Source organism: Bemisia tabaci, chromosome 1 (genome assembly GCF_918797505.1).
Source record: "Bemisia tabaci chromosome 1, PGI_BMITA_v3".
Classification (NCBI taxonomy): Eukaryota; Metazoa; Arthropoda; class Insecta; order Hemiptera; family Aleyrodidae; genus Bemisia; species Bemisia tabaci.
Window position 1 is genome coordinate 20,286,696 of NC_092793.1, and position 14,951 is coordinate 20,301,646.

The 14,951-nt window shown below is 34.1% G+C and overlaps 2 protein-coding genes across 4 annotated transcripts in view; one reads left to right on the forward strand and one right to left on the reverse strand.

The window, feature by feature from the left end:
* On the forward strand, window positions 1-8,775 carry LOC109034033 (uncharacterized). 3 transcript variants are annotated; one of them, XR_011899421.1, is made up of 4 exons: window positions 1-150; window positions 1,292-5,395; window positions 6,067-6,251; window positions 7,622-8,775. XR_011899421.1 is itself a non-coding variant. In XM_019046951.2 (3 exons), the coding sequence occupies exons 1-3, from the start codon at window positions 5,094-5,096 to the stop codon at window positions 7,834-7,836; spliced, it is 702 nt and encodes a 233-aa protein (XP_018902496.1). In that variant the 5' UTR covers window positions 4,905-5,093; the 3' UTR covers window positions 7,837-8,775. The 3 variants fall into 3 exon arrangements, 1 of the variants encoding a protein (XP_018902496.1); XR_011899422.1 differs by having other exon boundaries at window positions 43-304; XM_019046951.2 differs by lacking the exon at window positions 1-150 and having other exon boundaries at window positions 4,905-5,395.
* LOC109034030 (dnaJ homolog subfamily C member 10) overlaps window positions 8,362-14,951 on the reverse strand; it is a 20,062-nt gene continuing 13,472 nt past the window's right edge. The window contains exon 13 of the mRNA XM_019046948.2: window positions 8,362-14,384. Within this exon, the coding sequence (XP_018902493.2) occupies window positions 14,157-14,384 (228 nt within the window). The 3' untranslated portion in view covers window positions 8,362-14,156. The remainder of the gene's footprint in view (window positions 14,385-14,951) is intronic.

Sequence of the window (14,951 nt, forward strand, 5' to 3'; positions counted from 1 at the left end):
AGCTCCAGGTTTCGAATCGAAACTCTCGAAGTCTGATCGTTTTTTCTCTCAGATTATCTTGAATCATACAATACAAAGGCAAACGTCCTTCAATAATTTATCTCATTTCTAGTGAACCATAAACTGCTATGAAAAATTTCTACCCCCCAGGTAATCAGCATTGTTTATGTTTCTTGCAATGAAGGTGCTGTCATCGCTTTTTGGAGAGCAATTTTTAATTATTGATCAATCAATTAATAATTTCTGAACTTTAGGACATAATTTTGTAAACCCTTGGACATCACGTCACACTGAAGTACATCAGGTATTTGCACACAAGATTTTACCCAAAAATACTTGGAAATTATTCTGGATTTAAAACATCTTAAGTGATTACCACCGATTGTTTCATACTTTTTTTGGGCGTACTTTCAATGTTATTTCCAAATGTCTCTGGATTAATTTGAAAACATTTGTATGACTGTCAATGTAATGTGTGTACTTAACTCCCTACTGATTTGATACAATTCCAATTACCAAGCTTGTTGTGTAAGTATTAAGATATATGGTGAAAATGAGGTACCCATAAATGTTAAAACCTAATTTGTATATAAACAGAATGGCATTTTTCCATATCAAAGGTGCTTGATCTATTTCAAACCAGCTTTCAGATTAATGAGCCCCTTTAGGACCAGATTTCAACCTTAATTTTCAAGGTATTGGTCAGAGTCTAGAGTTTCTATGGACTGTTTTTTTAGCGTGTGTAATTGCATGGAGAGGCACATCGATGCTGTAAGTCGGCAATCACAAAACTCGTTTGTGGTGTCTGAAAATCTCCACCTCTATTTTCTTAAAGGGGAACAAACTGACATCATTCCTTGAAGTTTTTGCAGAATTTTCTTTGCACAGAGAGAAAAAATCACGCAGTCTTAAAGAATTGCTGTTGAGTAGTTTTCCGTTTAAAAAATGAAGTATGACAGGAAGTCTGCAACGTTGCAACCCGAGTTATGTGATTGCGGACTTACACCGTCAACATACTGTATGTGCAATACTAGCTAATGAGTGTTAGCATCAGATGGCTGACTCGCGTCTGTGCAAAAATTGTAACAATTAGTACTTAAACAGCCGCAAAAAAGTCATCCTCTTGAAATTTTGCAAAGGCTCTCCCAGTTTTCTCTTCCTTTTCATAGATGATCCTTGATCTTGAGGTCCATGATGCTGCATTTAATTCCTTACTGTTTTTAGTTTTATTGGACCCTCTGGAAAACCTCAGCCAAAATGTCTAATCATATTTTCCTCTTGTTTGTTGCAGAAGTGTAATCGTAATATGGATCATATCATAATGTGCTCATCTCTGTTGGGGTTATCAGACAGAACTTACTCACTACATGGGTTTCATCAGACTCCATATGTAAGGATATAAAAATTATTTTGTTTACTCAACAAAAGTCTTAACTAGGATTGGAGCATCAGTTTTCCTAAATGAAACAAATAGCCGTAATAGCATTTGCCAGCCGTTTCTTGGTGCTTGTCATTCAGTTTGTCACAAACTGCCTGATTCCCGATCATCAATCAGAAGATGCGTTTCAGGGTATCGGGAATGCAGCCACTCCCAGTACAGCTGATGTCCTGATTCAAAAATTTTTCGGAGGGCTGAGAAGATGGGATGCTCAACACTTTTTGCACATTGCAAAGTATGGCTACACATACGAGAATAATCTTGCTTTCTTCCCTGCGTTTCCAATAGCTGTGCGAGAATTCAATCGATTTTTTCTTTTCCCGTTACATTTTTTCATATCAGAAAGTTCAGCACTTCTTTTGACAGCTGTAATATTAAATGTAATATTTTTTATACTGTCAGCAATCGCATTGTATAAGTTAACATCTGTGGTATTGATGAACCAAATTTTAGCTTATTATTCTACACTTTTATTTTGCATTAATCCTGCCAGTATTTTCTTTACTGCACCATATTCAGAGTCTTTTTATACATTCTGCACTTTTTCTGGTCTCCTTTTATTGGAGCTTAATGTTTCGCCTTTACTAGCCTCCATTCTGTTTGCTGAGGGTAGCATTGTACGGTCTAATGGGATCGTCAATTTAGGGTTCGTAGCTTACAAAATTTTACTGAGATTTCGTGAGCCCAGATCAGCGAGTATTTTCCGTGAAACTCTGCAAATAGTACTATCAGCTGTCATGATATTGTCACCATTTTGCTTATATCAGGTTTATGCCTATCTCAAATTCTGCACGGCCTTTGATACATCCCCACCTATCGAAATCCAGCTGTTAGCTATAAAAGAAAAATATGTCATGCCAGGAGCAGATCTCCCTTGGTGCCAGTTCTCTGTACCAGTCTCATACTTCCACATCCAGAAAAAGTACTGGAATGTAGGTTTTATGGAGTATTTTGAAATGAAACAAATTCCCAACTTTGTCCTAGCCTCTCCAATTCTACTTCTCATCTTTTACAATAGTCTTAAATTCTTTTTCAATCATAAGAATGCTCTCATGAGCGTTGGCTCCTTTTTGAAGCTAAGCCCTTATTCCTTACGTCTTTTCCCATACGTAGTTCACATCCTGTACCTATCAGTATTTTGTTTCTTTTGTGCCCATGTTCAAATAGCAACGCGAATGTTAGCCTCTGCCAGCCCCATACTTTACTGGTACGCATCCTCAATTTTAGTGAACAATAGTAAAGTCTTGCGGAGAAAGATAGGAAAGATAGATTCCAATAATTCATTCGAGTATGTCTGGAACTCTTTGTTGTTAACGGAACTGCAGCCACTAAACTCAAAACCAATTTATGTAAAATATTACTTTTTATTGTACTGCGTTATCGGAACTAGTTTGTTCAGTAACAACTTACCTTGGACTTAAATTTGATGCAACGTCCCAGAATTGAGTTTCATTGGAGTAACTCATGATTAAAAAGTATGCTAAGCTCTAATAACACAGTTAGAAATTGATGGGGAATCCTGTCTCTGCAAGTAAAAAAAAAAATAAAACTTCCCTAATGAACTGGAAGTCTTATTTATGAAGCAAAAAGCATTTTTAAAGAGCCTTGTTTCTTGGCTTGCTCCACTGAGTTTTAAGCTTGGTTCCTTTAAATTGGTTGTAATGAATATATCTTTTGTAACAGTGATTGTGAGCTCCTCGTTTTTTTTTTTTTTTTTTTTTTTTGCTTAGCTACTTATGCCAATGCCTTTCTATATAAAATTCAAAGAGAAATCAGTCAGTATATAATTCTCTTGAAAGTATAGAAAAATGTTTTCTGTTGTTTTTTCTCTAGTCAAATTTTAGATTAGGTAAATTTTACTATCTCTAATCGTGCTTCTATGAAGCATCTTAGTTTAAGCCTAGTGAGTCTCACTAGCATCCAGTCACACATTTTGCTTTGTTGATCTTAGAATGTAGAAGTGTGGAGCATTTGTTTCTTAAATTTGTGTGTGCTTTTTTTCCTTCTCCTTCTTTCTATAAGGTGCTGTGTGAAAAATTATGTTTATGCTGAGTTCAGTAATTTTCTGAAGAAAATGTCAGTTTTAAAATAGAGATACTTATTAAGTAAAATTTTTACATTTTGAGTAAATGCGTCTTCTTATTATTTGTAGTATAAGGTATTACATCAGTTAGGTGGCTTGGAGGGCAAGCGAAATATGTGCAGTTTTTGCTATTTCAATTTTGTGTTTCAAGTTTCAAAATTACATGTAGCCTCATGGCGGAAAAAAAGTTCCAACTCATACTTTTTGATACTTAAAAATTGGATTAGATTAGTGAATTCTTCTTCTTCTGAATATATTTTAAGACTAGTTTCAGTTAAAATTATTAATATATCTCAAGTTTTTAAAAACTGCACTTATCTCACTTTGTCTTCCAAACCCCTCTGTTGACCTCAGGGTCACATCACGTCATGCCAATCCTGTACCAGTCTTATAAGAGATTAGTCGTTATTGACGTCCTATGTGGAAACCATTGCTTGACTAGTTGTATACAACACTGTATCCTCAAAAAAAAAAAAAAAAAATCTTCACGAAATTCAAACTTTAGTCACATTTTAACATCTATGAGAAATTCTTTAAGGGCACTTTAAAATTGTTCAACACCTCCTCCCTCAAAAGTGAAGATAGGTTGCCCCCGAGCAGAAAAAATTTAGGAATTTAAAAAAAAAAGCTGAATGAACTGCAGATAAATTTTGAAGAGTTGATGCTGTTATCATAGTTACAAATCCGATGGTTAGAAATATCCTTAGGAGGTTGTTGATACCTCTTTTTCCTTGCTCTTTTTGCTCTCCCAATGAAGTTAGTGATCTATACTAGGCAGTTTTTATCAAGTTTACTAATTAGATCGGTCTTTCATTCTCTTTTGATGAAACGTCCATTAGCAACTTTGCTGAAAGCATCAGATGCCAAGATCCGATGCTTAACTGCTGAAAAATGCGAACTGAATGAGAATGATGCATTAAGCCTGGTTTCCAATGAACGCAAGCGCTTGCGTTAGCGGCAACGCGGCGATGTTGAACCTCTTTGTTCCTACGGGACCGGTCCGAAATGTATCATACTCTTTTTAAAGCACGTAAAATTTCCTTTCAAACAAATCCAAAAAATAACTTTGAAACAATTCTGATACCAAATAAAAACTAGTTTTAAAAAGTGCCACGGCTAAATATTTTCGGAACAGCGACCTTTTCTCCTATTTTTTTGTTAATCTATTCATTTTGGAGTAAAATTTCGCAGGATTTTTTAAAAGACCGTAAAATTTTCTATCAGCCAATATAGATATAGGGTAGGTGGGGGTAAGAGCACGCACGGGGTGAAAGTACGCTCCGCACTTTTTTCGCGCGCTTTGTTTGAATTTATGATGCTAGTGGGTGTTGGTTGTTGGCAACCAACGACAACAACCAATCGACAACGCATATTGTTTTTGTTTACATTGGTGAAAAACGAGCATGGCATTGCGGCATTGCGTACATATTATTTCTCTTAATTGTAGGTTTTTCTTTTCTGTCGTTCATGTTTAAATTTCTGAAATAATATTTTTACCATGCACCTGTTGCAGCACGTGTTAAAGTTTCCCAATCTTGTGCTTTAGTTTACGACGTTACACCAGTTAGCGAAATGTTAACACAACTGAGCAGAACTCTCTGCAAACTTATCGTCTCTGAAAATCTCCTCTCTTTTATCTTGTTCAGTTACCTTATTTCTAAAGCCTGTGACCATGCCCCTGTATTTTACTCAACCTTATCAAAGCGTCTCAAGTCAACCAATCATCGCTTGACAAGTAAAGGTACAGCCAAGTATTTTGGACGGTTCAAACTACCGCTAGCAAAATGCATGTTTTTTCAAGACAAACGATCATCTTGTTTACAGCATCCGGAAGATTTTTGTCAAGATAGAAGCTGTTTGAAAAAAAATTTAAGGTATTTATTTTAACACTCCATCCTGATTGCTTCCCATCTCTGTGTTCATTGCAGAATGTAGCTCTCTGTGTACTCCAGTTTCGTCATCTCACATATTAATAATTTTGCCTCGATTGTATGCCATTTCACCCAATCGAGGCACCTTGTTGTCTGAAGTACATCAAATATTTTAACCTTTGTTCAGTCAAAAGGTAGGTATCAGGTGCCAAATCTAAACAGAACTAAATGATGCTCCCTCTTTTAAAGTTTCGCTGAATCTCATGTCTAGTGTTATGTCATGATTCAAAAGTAAACAGACATATAACCTTGTCTCTCAGTTTTCATTCTGTTGATCGGCGCCATGATGGTAGAGTGTGTCTTAAAGTGTCATGCAATCAAAATTTCTTGTCTTTAATGAGTCCTTGATTGATTTATGACCTATCCAGAGACCAAATTGTAATGGATTTTCAAAATTAATTTCCATGGAATTTGCACTTGAGTTATGTATTCGGTTTGATTTGAACTTCTGAGTTCAACACTATATTGAATGATGCAGTCCCCAAATCAGTCTATGGCTAAAAAGTAAATTGGAGATTTGTTTTTTATGCTCTTGCCAATTCCAATCAGATTTCATATCATACCTGGGCATAGCACAAACTTAATACTAATTCAGAGTCTTCTTTCTAATACAGAGACCTGTTTGATTTAATACGAGCTGCTCGTTCGGAAATTCTGCTTTGTTGTTACACATTCTCCTATCGAGAACTTGCAAATGTCATAATGGAAGCCTGTGACAGAAATGTCAAAGTGAGAGTAGTGGCTAACTTTGATTCGGCTGTAAAGGAAGACAGCTCCATACTGAATTTTCATCATAAGGGTGAGTTAGTTTCTTTACCAAATAATTTTCCACAAGAATAGTTAGAGAAGTGTTGATCTCATTTTAATAAATGTAGCTATCATGGCTTGAGGTGAAGATTGCGATCATATCAATGCTCATTTTTTTACTGATGGAAATGATTCCATAGTCTATCGGTCTTTGGAGGAATATTAGAATCTAAAATCTTGAATCATGTATCAAGTCCTAATTTACAAAATTTTATGGTAAAATAGTTTGAAATGACCTAAAACCACAACCAGAGTATCGCAATTAGGTTCAGCTTTCAATTTGCTATTTTCACTTAGGCAGTACTGATAAATTAATTTCAAATATATATCTTCATCAAATTTTTCATATTAATAAACTTCTTGCCTTAGAATATTATTATTATAATGTTTCGACTTTAAAAGGAAAATAGAAAATTGTTTGTCTAATGATCTATGATGTTTGTCTCGGAATAGCTACTTGTCAAAAGCGGGGTTATACTTATGAATAAATTTCCTCAAAGATATTAAACAATAAAGTTGATTTTCAAGGTTGGTTTGATCCCGTAGCAGAGATTACGGTATTTGAGGTCAAGTTTATCATCCAACTTAAGACTAACGGTTGTATCCATAGTCGCCCCTTTTACAGCTTCTTTCGCGCAATTTGGTCTACATCATGATTAAGGGTGGTTTAAGGAAGCCCACAAAATAGCATCATTAAAAGGACAATTTTTGTCAATGAGTAAAATTCAGCAATACAACTTTGGAAATCGGTCCTTTCAAGGGATGAAAATTATTGGCTTCTGCAAAAAGTACGAAGTAGGAAAGGAAATATACACTAATTTTGTAAATTTTAAGGTAGGTCTGAAACTACCTTACAGTGTGTGAAAATCATGTAGGTATAAAAATTGTTTCTGTACTTGGTACTGTTTGCAGTAGCAACTAATTGTAATCCCTTGGGTGGGGCCATTTCCAAAGTTATACTAATGAATTTAACTCATGGTTGGTGAAAATTGTCCTTTAATGATGCTATTTTGAGAACTTCTTTAAGCCTCCCTAATCGATCACAATTTCAACCAAATGGGGTCTCCCACAGGAAAGAGCTATTTAAGGGACAGCAATGAACACAACCCTCATTGTACAAGCTATTCTCTGCCATGCCTTGATCGACAAGGTCCACAGGAAGAATCTAATTTCTGCCTTCAGCAGGAATAAAGTACATAAGCCAGTGGTAAAAGAGTTTAAGAATTGAAATTCACCATCGTTGATATCCATCAACAATTTCTGATGGTATCTGTAGTGAATTTAGGTTTTCAGGATTAACTCATCCTCTGATCAACAGTATTTTGTGAGACTAAGTTGAAACCTTTTGTTCTATTTTTTCAGGAATAAGGATCAGAATGAAACAATCTACCTACATTCTTCACCACAAGTTTATCATCATTGATGGGAAAATTTTGATTAATGGCTCTACAAATTTTACAGAAAAGGGTATCCTCGGAAATACCGATAGTTTACTAATAACATCAGATCCGTTCTTTATCAAAGAGTATACAGACGAATTTAACTACCTATGGAGCACTTTTCCCTTGACACTATGATTAATTATGATTTGGATTGACAGAATTACAATCTTTTAGATGCGCTGTGCATGAAACAATCAAACCTAAGAGAATAAGGGGTGGTGAACAACTTTCCAATTTAGAATGTGAGTGTCAGTACCTACAACATCTACAAAAGAATTACTATCTTTTTGATGCACTGTGCATGAACTGCAAACAATCAAACCAAAGAGAATAACATGGTATTAAGGAGTGAACAACATACCAGTATAGAATGTGAATGTCAGTACCAACAGTGAAATGACTAAAAAACACAACTTGGATGAACTCTGATTAGTATAAATGATGAAATTTTAAGTTTATTTTAGACACCTTTTATATTTTTGGAAGAATCACGCTGTCTTTTTTATTCTTGAAATTTAATTTAAAAAATATTCCTGTCCCCAGAAAGCTAAGTATATTTTTGCTTTTTTATCCTATACGCCTTTGAAAAGGATTTTATCGAAGTCAAGGAAACACAAATCTGAAGTTTTCCAGAATTTGTTTTTTGCTTGTTTAGTGTGATTTATATAGCTAAAGTTCCTTTTTTTTTTTTTTTCACAAACTCAATCGTTTTATGAATGGTTCTGAGACTGATAAATTCTCAGATAGCGCTGAAGTAGCATGTTAATTATGCATAACAATCTTCTGTTTAACTTATGTTTCTTCTCTGTCACTGCCTCAGCCTGTCATTTTGCTGTTAGTCAGTAAGCATGTGCACTTAACAAGCTTTTTATGTCATATTTACGTTTTTCTTGTTTTCCAATCAAAACTGAATGCATTAAGTCATCCGTGCTACTTGCTTGTTTATCAAAGTGAACATTTTTGAAACTACTTGCTGGAGGAAAGTTTTATTTTTTTTTTAAATTTCTGCAATTCATTTTCAGAGGAACACTCACCAGTTAAGGATGAAGGAGAATAAACCATTTTTTCAACATATTCTTATTTATTTATACTGGCAAACTATTTCTTTAATAATGAGGAGCGTAGATTAGGTTCAGGGACAACTCTATGTTCCCACCACTCAAAGTGAATTTTTTTTTTCCCCCCTTTTGAGGAGGGAGTCTCCTTTTGATGGAAGAAAAGAATCGCTCTGATCCTCTCCTCAAAGTAGAGCGAAACATTCAGTAACATGACAAAAATCAATAAGTTTGAAACGGTGTTTTGAAAAACCGAAAATTCAAGATAATGAAGTATAAATTTAAAAAAAAAAAGTACTGGGTAATTTCTCCTCTTTGGATTTTTGTTCATTTTAAATTTGAATACATAACCTAGTAGGATAGAAATCAGAATTCAAATAAGAGAAAATACACGGTTTTAACTTATTTTATTGAGTGACATTAAAAGCTGTGAAAATCAATAAACAATGTTTTTTTTTAAAAAAGCATGCATTAAAGACAACGACTCTTATTCGTTGAAATTCCCATCTTACATTTTTTATTGCACAAAATTGGTACATACCAATATATCTTGGTGATTCGATTTATTATATGATCAACAAGAGTGAAGAAGATTGAAGAATGATTGGTAAAAAAGTCAATTAAAAAATATAATGCCTCTCAAGGTAAATCTAAGTTCAACGCTCTCTATACCTCCATAAGATATTCACTCTGTTGATTCACAGGAAGAATTTTAAGAGAGAAACAGAATATTTCATTTTTATTATGTCTTTCATACACCAAACAAAACTATTCTTCATGACTCAACAATCAGACCATCAGATGGTTGGATCTGAAGGATTATTAACAAAAAAAGGTAAAAATAGATTTTCTAAAATGTTCTAAAAATTTATTTCGGTTCGTGTAAAAACGTCCCATGTAAAATACAGTTTTTCAGAACTGCAGTGGTTTCTCTCCCCTCACGATACTAATGAATAAGATTGATATCTTTCGTAAACGATTAATTATAATTGGGCGATTTTCTATAAAATTGTGCTACATTCCTAGCGTCTAAAACCCTTTAATGTTCATAATTTACAATGAAATCGCCCTTGCAAATTCTGAAACACCGCACTGTACATTGAGCGCTTTTGTATAAGTCTATTCAATTACAGAATTGGAGACTTCAGTGTCCCAATATAGGGTTCAGGGATAACCTTTGATTGTTCAATAAAGCAAGCACAATACTACTGGTATATTGTACCAGTGAAAACACTTTATCTAACAACTTTTACAACAAAAATTTTTCTTTTTTGTCATTTTAGAAATTAAGTATTTTTAAATAAAAGGAAAATTTTTCATGCAGATCTTTTATCCCAGTCTTAAATTCAGAAAACACATGGGACGCAGCAGGGCAAAATGTACCTTCAGGCTTCAGGTGGAGACTTTAACTGTTCAGTACAGTGAAAAAAAAAAACGGTTTTGATTGAATAAAAAAGATCAAATTTTAGTCATTGAGGCGAAAAACTTTCTGATACATAGTCTCAAAAACATATTCGATCAAAGCTTCAAGTCACACCTAGCCCTGCTGTGTCATTAATCTATATAGTTTATTTAAAAAAAAAAAAAAGTTAATGATGAACTGTTACCATCGGTTAATCGCAACATCTTTTTAGCAAAAAAAAGTTAAACTTCCCTTCGGATTTTTATTATTGATCTAGATTTTTCCTGAAAGATTATGAATAGTAAATTACCTACATATGTACGTATGACCACTTAAAAAATCTTAATATCACAGATAAATGTTTTGCATTTTCAAAATGCTTCTCTTTCTGATCTACTAAAATTACTACAGATCATGACACAGTTAAAAGTTTCGATTGCCTCACATCATAGTTGATGACTTAGTATTATACATCATTAACTCATACTGACATTTTTAAACAGGATGAATTTCTTAAGAACAGAATCAGGCTAAAATATGATAGATCATACAAGATATACGTAAAATTGCAACAATAGAAAGCAGAATTTTGTTGTCTTTTACAAAAAAGTATTTGCACCATAGACTTTCAGGAGAAAAAATCGCTTCCTAATTAAAATAAAAACAGAATCAAAGATTAATAGCATTAAATTTTCACTCCTTTTTTCCGGTAATTGAAAGTTATTGACCATTATCTGGTTTACAGGAGGAGCTGAGAGAAATGGTACCAAAAAGGCAGCTTAGTAAATATTATTTTTATGAATTACAGTAATCCATGTACCATTTCTGACTGAAAAAGCAGTACGTCCGCACAAAGACAGAGAGGCTCAAGTAGTCTATCGTTCTTGAGTAAAGTTCACTTATTTTTCTCTCTTAAACGATACTTCCAACATGACCAATACAGCTCACCAGGTTTTATCTATGGCCAAAAAGCAAACAGTTGGATCTTCTGGCACAAAAGACCTGGGAATAATAATAGGCTCATAATTAAATTAGCACTTTAAAAAATCACACAGCTTACATGTATGTGTATGCTTCTTATGGTATAAATTTACCTTCATCATTTCTATCTTAAAGCTACAGTAGATTTAGATTTTTAAACAAAAAATGAAACACAAAAGTAGAGCCTTACATCCCTGAAGCCAAGATGAAATTTTCTCGGCTACTGGCTAGCTATTCCAACAATGCACTTATACTGGGGTGTAAATATTGCAGAACAATCGGTAGATAAGAAATTTTGGGAAATGAAATAAACATTGGAATGGGGACCTAATGGAAAAATTTCTTTAAAGAAATGAAACATTTTACGAGAGGATCCAAGAAACTATAAGTTATAATAAGGAAGAGAGATCTAAAGTTTTTCCCTCCTATAGCATGCGCCTTAAAAATGAACTTTGTGTCCACGGTTAGAATAGCACAAACTGAATGGAGTTAAACAGAAACGAACCAAGTTGCTTCAAATTTAAGCCCAGAAAGAGGTTTGAAATTTTATGAAGTTAGTTATCTGAGTAAGTATTTAACCGTGAGACTCGATGTCAAGGATTAAGTTTAATAATTACATATTTGGGCGTTCAAAATATTTATGCTCAACTTTGAATTCCTGACAAGAGAAAATGTAGGACTAGTTGAAATCAAAACTCATCCAAACATGAGTTTGGATATCTTTTTACTTGGATGAGTTAACTTTTTTCTAAATTGCCACTTGGTGCATTTTTTTAGATCTTGGTCCAAATATCCATGGGCTTAAATTTTCTAGTGAGATAGTGTAATGTACAATTTGCGTTTAAAATGACTCAAAACTCATGTTTCATAAAAATGTAACTTGGTTCCTTTCTTTTAAACTTACCCTACGTAAGGGATAAATTTATCTCGTCTGATCAAACAGCTGTTTACATTTGACAAGAGGAAAAACATAGAAGTAGTCATCTACCCATCTCTTGCTGATCTGAACTCCTGGTCAAAAGCTCAATAAAGGGCAAAATCAAGAAAAACCTGAGAGGTACCTTGATCACCTGGCATATATTTAAAGCAGAGGTTACATTTAAATTCTAGTGTCTAATTGACCGCTGGTTATGTATCAAACAGATTGGACCAGAGGTAATAGAACCAGCCCTAAGAAGTAAAAAAATTATAACAAGGGTATATTAGAAAATCAGGTCATTAGGGAAAATTTTCAGAAACATCATCACGCATGGATACAAAGGAACTTCTTTTAAAAAAAAACCTAAACCTGGTTGAAGATCCATAATGCATCGATTTCGGTGAAATTTGATTATTGTACAAAAATAGAAGAAAAAAAGACACGAGTATTATTAGTAAATTATAGTAAAGGTAAGAAGAGAGTAGCGTAGGTAAACACAACTGTAAAAACTAAGGAGGCTTTCAATTGCATTGGCTTGAGCCAATGCAAACGATGAAAAAATCTGATCTAAATGTGTTCCAATTTTGAGAGAGATCACCAACAATGGACAAGCCTCAAAGTCCTAAGATAAAATAAAAAATAGTCTATGAAAGTGATGAATTGCCCAGCTTTTATTTCTGGTGAGACAGTGATCACGAAAAAAACGCTAAACTTTCCTCAGGGACTGTTGAAATTCCTGAGTTGTAAGACCCTTGAAGGACAACACAAAGCAAATACCTAAAACTATACTTCCAAATTTAATCATTTTTAATGATGATTAGTTCAATGATCCTAACTTAAAGTGATCAATGACTGGATGATATAGGACCCTGAATGTGTGGTTATGGATTTATTTTCCATAGACTGAAAAATAAGAATTAACAGTAACTCTAGAGTTTTAAAAATATTACAGCCTACGGTGATAGGACATAATGTTCAAAAAAAAAGGGTCCAAAAGTAAAAAGTTAGAAGGACCAACTTGATACTGAGGAAACTTGCATCCAGCTTGATAATGAGCACACTAGAATCTGGCAACAGGTCAGCAAGGAATCTCGTCAAAATCAGGAAAGGCTACAGATGCGAACGAGACGCTACCAGCAATTTAAAAATGCTGAAGAAATCTCCAAATACTTGCTAGGCATTGCCTACAATATTCGCATCCGCGGTGCACCTACAGCAGCAGCAGGCAACGCTTTGAACTCTGACTCTTCTTCAGATGATTGGGGCTCGGATAATGATTCCGAATGATGCAGGTAACTGGCACGTTTCACATATTTTTACCAGTTTTGAACTTTTTACTTTGGACGCTTTTTTTCTTAATTTTTTTTTGGACTTTTTACTTATTTGGAAATTTGTTGGTTTTGGCCTTTTTATTTTGTTGGACATTCACACGTTTGGACGTTTTTGTTTTTGGACATTATGTCCTATCACCCAGTCTTCGAGTCTTCATACAGTGAAATCTCGTGAAGTCAACTTTTCAAGGGACTAAGAGAACTTGAAACTTAAGAGCTTTTGGTTTTATTGGCTTTGCTGCTTAGAAGAAAATGAGTTTGAAAATTCGAGTTATGTATTTAAGTAACTTGCGAGTGATTTTTTGAGTTGCTTTTGCAGATTTTTCAAAAATCGGTTATAAATTCAAAAATGTTTTAATTAATTTTCAAATTTTATCTCTTTCATGAAAGAAGTCATGGAAGTACATCAGAAGTCAGAGATTTTGAAACTCTTGCTTCTATACTTCCTTCAAAAATACAGGCACGTCAACATGAGTCTGTTTTTGTAACGTTACTTTACTTCTTTTTGAAAACGCTCTTCTGCTTTGATTTTTCACAAGTAGAATCAAATTTTGTTGGGTTTTTCAAAAAAATTTTCTTTTACTTAAGCACTGTTTCCTCCACAATAAAAGTCACGAATTCGTCTTAGTCGTAGTAATTTAACATTGTGCCTTATGACGGGGTCTAGGGACCAAAGGAATTTTTTACAAAAGTGGGATTTCGTCTTAACTATAGTTTGATTTAGCGAGATTTCACTACATGACTTGTGTCGAGGATTAAAACTATTATCACAGCTCATCATGGGCAATAATCTTGCCTTGTCTTTCCAATACACTTCTAACTGCCTCTTCGATAACATTCGCTTTTTGACTCATAATTTCCATACCTTTATAACCTCGATTACCTTGTGCATGGTAGAATTGAACTGTCGGATAGCCACTTACTCCTGCATTCCGGCATAAATTATGGAAAGCATCACAGTTGATTTTTCCAAACTTAACATGACTGCTCAGTTTCTGAAACCAATGATATAATTTATCAAGCAAATTTAATAACATGAATTTGAGACAGGCATTGAATGAACCAATGTAGAAATTATAACAATGAATGTCATCACATCAAGTATGCAAAATGATGAGGTCACCAATAAATTATTCCAAAGCAAAAACAAACCATTTGCAAGTGTGACAGAGTGAAGGAAAAGGAGACATTAAGTGAACATGAACTTGCAAATCAGGTCTAAATCCACAAATAGAAGTCGACATTTAACCGAATTACATAAATCAGTAACGCTTCATCTATTTCTAATGTTCTCAGCCGCCCAAAAATTTGGAGACATGGTAGTGAAGGATGGACGTGCCAAAACGCCAAATCCATGAAATTTTTGCAGATTTTCAAGTCTAAAATGAAGAATTGGAGGAGAATGAAGTTTCAACTTGCGTTACTAGCCTGGCAAGGGTTTTCAGAAAATGCATCATTTGATAATGTTTTATAAAGTTAGACTCATGTTGTGGACTCTAAATGTAAGTAAATTGTAGTCTCTAAATATAAAGCTACAAAGGGAAATACATACTTCCCTTTTT

Coding starts and splice junctions, on each gene's coding strand:
- LOC109034033 (XM_019046951.2), top strand. CDS start 5,094: ATGTTAACACAACTGAGCAGAACTCTCTGCAAACTTATCGTCTCTGAA. Junction 5,396..6,066: donor TGTTTGAAAAAAAATTTAAG/GTATTTATTTTA, acceptor TTTCTAATACAG/AGACCTGTTTGATTTAATAC. Junction 6,252..7,621: donor ACTGAATTTTCATCATAAGG/GTGAGTTAGTTT, acceptor CTATTTTTTCAG/GAATAAGGATCAGAATGAAA.